Source organism: Aulostomus chinensis, chromosome 9, assembly GCF_037954235.1.
Source record: "Aulostomus chinensis isolate RoL2024-O1b breed Wild chromosome 9, RoL_Achi_v1.0, whole genome shotgun sequence".
NCBI lineage: Eukaryota > Metazoa > Chordata > Actinopteri > Syngnathiformes > Aulostomidae > Aulostomus > Aulostomus chinensis.
Window position 1 is genome coordinate 6,130,996 of NC_141328.1, and position 5,202 is coordinate 6,136,197.

The 5,202-nt window shown below is 45.8% G+C and overlaps 1 protein-coding gene across 1 annotated transcript; it reads right to left on the bottom strand.

The window, feature by feature from the left end:
• Positions 1 to 1,522: 1,522 nt before the first annotated feature.
• Positions 1,523 to 5,021, bottom strand: fam110a (family with sequence similarity 110 member A). Its single transcript, XM_086212574.1, has 2 exons — positions 4,880 to 5,021; positions 1,523 to 3,853 (listed from the first exon to the last, which is right to left on the bottom strand). The coding sequence occupies exon 2, from the start codon at positions 3,756 to 3,758 to the stop codon at positions 2,526 to 2,528; it is 1,233 nt and encodes a 410-aa protein (XP_086068700.1). The 5' UTR covers positions 3,759 to 3,853; positions 4,880 to 5,021; the 3' UTR covers positions 1,523 to 2,525.
• Positions 5,022 to 5,202: the final 181 nt, after the last annotated feature.

The window sequence follows — 5,202 nt, forward strand, 5'->3', positions numbered from 1 at the left end:
AGCAGATAAGATAATTCAATGAAAGCAATAAAATAGCGATAGGCTTCCTCAGGTAAGCTACTTCAGAGCGTCACCCTTCGCCTTCACCCTTCCACAGGGCCTCATCGGAGGACGTAAACCTCGTGATTTAGGAGCTCAGTCAGATATTTGGTGCCACGGCTGACAGTACCACGCAGAGCTTGAAGATCAAGAGTCACTTTTAAAAAGTAAACAGTAATATAAGTGTGATACTGTAGCCGGCGGCTGTAATTTGGACACACCGAGGCCCGTCTTGGATCAAGTCATGAAGAAATTCCCCTGCAGTAATCCAGACACCAACTGATATAAATGTGAATCACTTTTTGGAGGCCATTAAAGAAAATAAACGATCTAATTTAGGAAATATTTCTCAAGTGTTAAAGCTACAATGGAGCTGTGGTGCCCTGGAGCAGCGACTGAGTGATGTTTTTGTGGGTAGAGGGAGAGAAAATGTATATACATAAATTATCACGAGACCACAAATTATAACTTGATTGTAGGTATGTAAATAAACATGTAAATAATATAAAATGATCAAATTGGTCTAATTTATCCTTTGGCCTCAAATTAATTGAATTAAAAGCAAAAGTTATAGCATGTGGTCTAAAAAAAACAATCTAAATTGAGAGAACAAGTTATATCGTTTGGCTGTAAAATAATGTTTTTATCTTCTGTTGGTCTACACACACACACACACACACACACACACACACACACACACACACACACACACACACAGTGGCCACTCCAGGTCTCCGTACTACTCTGTGCTCCCATTCTAACATGATTCCTGAAAGGAGGAGTTGATATTCAGAATAGCCATTTGAATAAGAACTCTTTGCTGATGTTTGGAAGCCGCTGTGGTTGATGGGGGTTACCTGCACGACATCCAGGAGAAAAATCTGCAAGGAAACACCAATAGCCGCTGTAGTGATCTGATATGGGACCCCTCCCACAGCGTAGCACATCTTCCTGGTCAGGGGAATCCCAACTGAGACCTGATAAACACATGGAAGACGTTCTCAATAACTCAAACGGGTAAATTGAAAGTATTCGATCTTTCAAATGACTTCTACACAAAGGAGACTCGTCCTGTTATGAGTGTGAGTGTGTGTGAGCGTACCCTCTGCTGCTGAGCCTCTCCGGAGGCGGTCGGCTGTAATAACTGACCCTTCCATGTCTGCAGCTGGTCTGAAAATTTCTGAAGACAGCTCATCCTCTGAAGCCAGGAAGAACAACTCCACATACGGACTGCAACACACAAGCGCTCCTAATGCTGTTGCAGTCTTCCTCTGTGTGTGTGTGTGTGTGTGGTAGCCAACAATAGGTCTGTCTTTGTATGCACATTTGTAATTAAATACCACTTATTTAACGTTGGAATCTGGTTGAACAACTCTTTTCCCCTGGAACATGATGGGGTTCTATTCCTTCGACCTTTGATTATTAATGAACTGGATGCATGTGTTGTATTTTAAAAGATTTATCAATAAGATTCATTAATGAGCAAGCAGTTTATAGCTAAAATATTTCTGTATTTATTATTAATTTGTTTTACAGTTTTACATGAACGTAAACCTTTCTAATGCAGCACATAGTCTAACAAGCTCTGAAGACCAATTAGTCAATGAATCTTGTTAATTCTACTTTAAATATATACTATTGGATTTGTGCATATATTATCATGGTACCATTGCAAATATGTTTCTTCTTCTTGTGTAATTTTTCATTCATGCAGCTCTTAGATGCTGTCAATGAAACTTTTCTACAATTTTCTATTTCCTTCACTTGACAAAAAAAAAAAAATCCGTAATTGTCAGTTCATTCAGAAAAACTGGGAAAATTATCTCAAATCCGAACCCCCCCCCCCCCCAACCACTGAGATTGAGATAATTCGTTCATTAGTTCTGAAAAACAGAGCCGACTGTCATGACTCCAGAACGCTTTCAAGATACAAAGAACTGTTGTTTCTCTCTAGCAGGCTGATCTTCTGGGAAGTGAAGAGGTCACAGTTTCCAGGGACGCCTCTGACCTCTTGTGGTTCATCAAAGAAACTGATTGATCCCTGTTAATACCTGCCTCTTTCCTCTTGAATAATTAACACAGCCGTGGAGACTCCTTATCAATAGATGGAATTGTATTTTTTTTTAACAAATAGAAGTGTAGTACAGGTTGCTTGCTGTAGGTCATTGAAGCTCCCTGATATTCAGCATGTTAACATAAACAGCAGAACTGAGCCAAGATGCTTGCATCCATTTTTAATCTTGGCTGTCGAGCAGATGTCAGTTCAATGTCCACAATAACGGTTCATCAAAATAACAGCGCATTTCCTCCTCAGAGAAGAATCGGCCCTCTCTGGTTCTTAAATAACAAAAACATTGTCAAAAAATCGTGTAAAATAAGGAAAAAAAATCAAAGAAGAAATGTCACATCCAAACATAAGGGGACTTGAATCGTGTCCAACATGTTGAAATTAAATTGTTTCTTTTGTGTTGACCTTTGACCTCCTCCTACAGATTGGTGCTCTTGGTTGAAGTGTCTTTGGCCTGGCGGAGTCCGTAGAGCCATTTAATCACTCGTGCGTTCCTCTCAATGACCGACACACCGTAGGGAACGCGCGCTGCCACTTCAACCGGATCCTCATCATCATCTTCATCCTGTCGGTCAGAACCAGCACACTCTGACCCCGGAGCGCTCACACTACGGAAACGGGCGAGGGACACAATGTCAGAACTAGACCCAGGCAAGTCCTGCAGGTCTGCAGGGTCCAAACCACACAGGTTGAAGAAGCGCTCGAGCTCTGTACCGGCTCTGGAGAACCGGTCACTCATGTCTGATTTGGAGCGGGTCAGAGAGGGCCGTTTCCTGGAGCTGGAGGAGGATAAACGGGTGATTGCTGGGGAGGAGGGAGGGAACAGAGGGAAGCTGGGCGGAGGTGGAGCAAGGGTGGGAATTCCAACTGGAGAGGAGGGGGGGTTGTCTGGTTTAGGGGGAGCAACAACAGGTTTCAGTGGAGAAGGTCCTGGTTTTGTTCTCAGGTGGAAGGTTGCTGGGCGGAGAGGAAACTTGGAATGTAGAGGAATGGGCTTCAGCGGCTGACGGATGTACTGAGGGGGTCTACAGGTGGTCCTCACATGGCTGGCCTGAGGGATGACATCCACTCTGCGGACCGTCCCTGCTGTTGGACACAGGGGCAAGCCAGGACTCTCCGATGCTTTCAATCTCACCTTAGCTGGGCTGGACCAGTCAGGATGGGAGGGGGAACATGGTCTCTCTTTCTTCTGCTGAGCTGCAGTGGGTGCAGGACAAGCAGGACTGAGAGGAGCCGCAGCAGCATCAGGACCGGAACTGTTCTCAGAGCTCACCGCCGGTCCCTCGCTCACACCACTGATCAGATTGCTCAGATGCTCCAAGTCCAGCTGGACGCCCTCCTGCTTTGGTTTGGTTTGGGTGGGTGTCTTCTTGGTGGGCCGCACAGCAGCACCGGGGCTCAGCAGGGGCTTTCGCACCTCAGGAGGTCGGACTGGCTGCTGCTTGAACAGAGCCACCTGACTCTTGACATATTTAGCCTTGTCTGCTTCCAGCCTCTCCACCGCACTCTGCTTGGGTCTGCCTGCTGCAGTCGGGCTTTGCCGGTAGAAGTCAGCACCCAATGGCCCTTTGGGTCGCAGGCGTGGGGGTGTAGCAGCTACAGTGGTCCTTGCTGGTTGCCTCACTGGGTGCTGGAGAGACTCCACAGGCATTCTGTAAAACCAGTGCACCTCCAGTTCACCACTCAGATGCTACGCTCAGCTCCATTCCATCTTTTCAAAGCTTTGACGCATCTCTGCTGAGCTTCCTGAGGAAAAGAAACGACACATCAGCAGAAACTTCTTCAAAGTGAAACCCGACAGAACAGAACCAACCCTTCCACCACGACCCCTCCCCTTCCTCAACCAGCAAAGCCAGTCACCATCTCAAACATTCATTGGCTGGGAGCGCCAGACACATTCAAACAATTACTCGACGACATCCGTCTTTCGGCAGACACAATTAAATTGACAGTTTCAGTCAGTAGAGGTCCTGTGAAAAGAGAGGCTGGAGTGTGTGTTAGCCGGTGGTGGGGTGGGGGTGGGGGAGGCACATCACGATAACTGTCAACAAACTATTGTCTGAAGGTAACACAGCAGATCACACAGCAGCTGCTGCAGAAGAAAAAAACAAAACAGCGTCTCGTCCTTTAATAAAGTCTTCAGCAGGGCTTGAACCAGGCCACTTCCTGAATCTCTTTAACCATGAAGGTCACACTCATGAACTGAGTGAATGACCTGCACTTCTGTTGAAGTGTGAGCTTTAAATATGCTCCTTGAACTGTCTGCATCTGCCAGTCACATTCTCCACATATTTGCCATTCCAGTCTGAGCTGAGACACACTCCTGCTGCTGGAGCTGCTCCACTTTCTGTCCTCCCTAACTCTACCTGACTTCTAAGTCCCCAAGTTTAAACAACACCATTTACCAAAGACACACACACCCAGCAGCACCAGGATTTGTCATTAAGCCAGTAAGCTGGTGTGTTTTTGTGTGTGTGTGTGTGTGTGTGCGCGCGCGCGCGCGCGTTAAAAACCACAGAGGTATGGCAACAGGTGGACCACACAAGCAAGAAATAGAGCCACCAATTTCTAATCAAGCACCAACACGTTCTGAAAATGACAAATAGGATGGAACACAAACGCATACACACAAATAACAGCGTGGCTCACAACTGCCTCACACTTAAGACAGCGTACAGGCCTGTGCGGTCTTGCCCTGACAAGCCTTCTCTGTGAAGGAGTTTGGAATAAATTACATAAAAAATAATTTGTGATTGTTTTAGGAAAACCTACCTTGATTATCTGTTGATGAACTCGGGGACTTCTTGTTCTCAGGAGTGTGTCTTCTTGCTGTGGAGAGTGTGTGTGAGTGTGAAAGTGGTTGAAACCATTAGCAGCACAAGACAAACCTGTTTGACAACTCATGTGTGCCTCTCCAAACTCCGCCCACCTTCTTCCTGATTGGTCCGATCGGTCTCAAAGGGAAGCCCCAACTTGTTAGGGCACATGTACCTTTGTACCTTGTATAATAATAAATACTTTATGTTTCTGTCCTATAAAAGCTACAGTTCTGCTGATGAATGCTGAGTTTGTTAAGAGGAAAATAAAGGACAAGG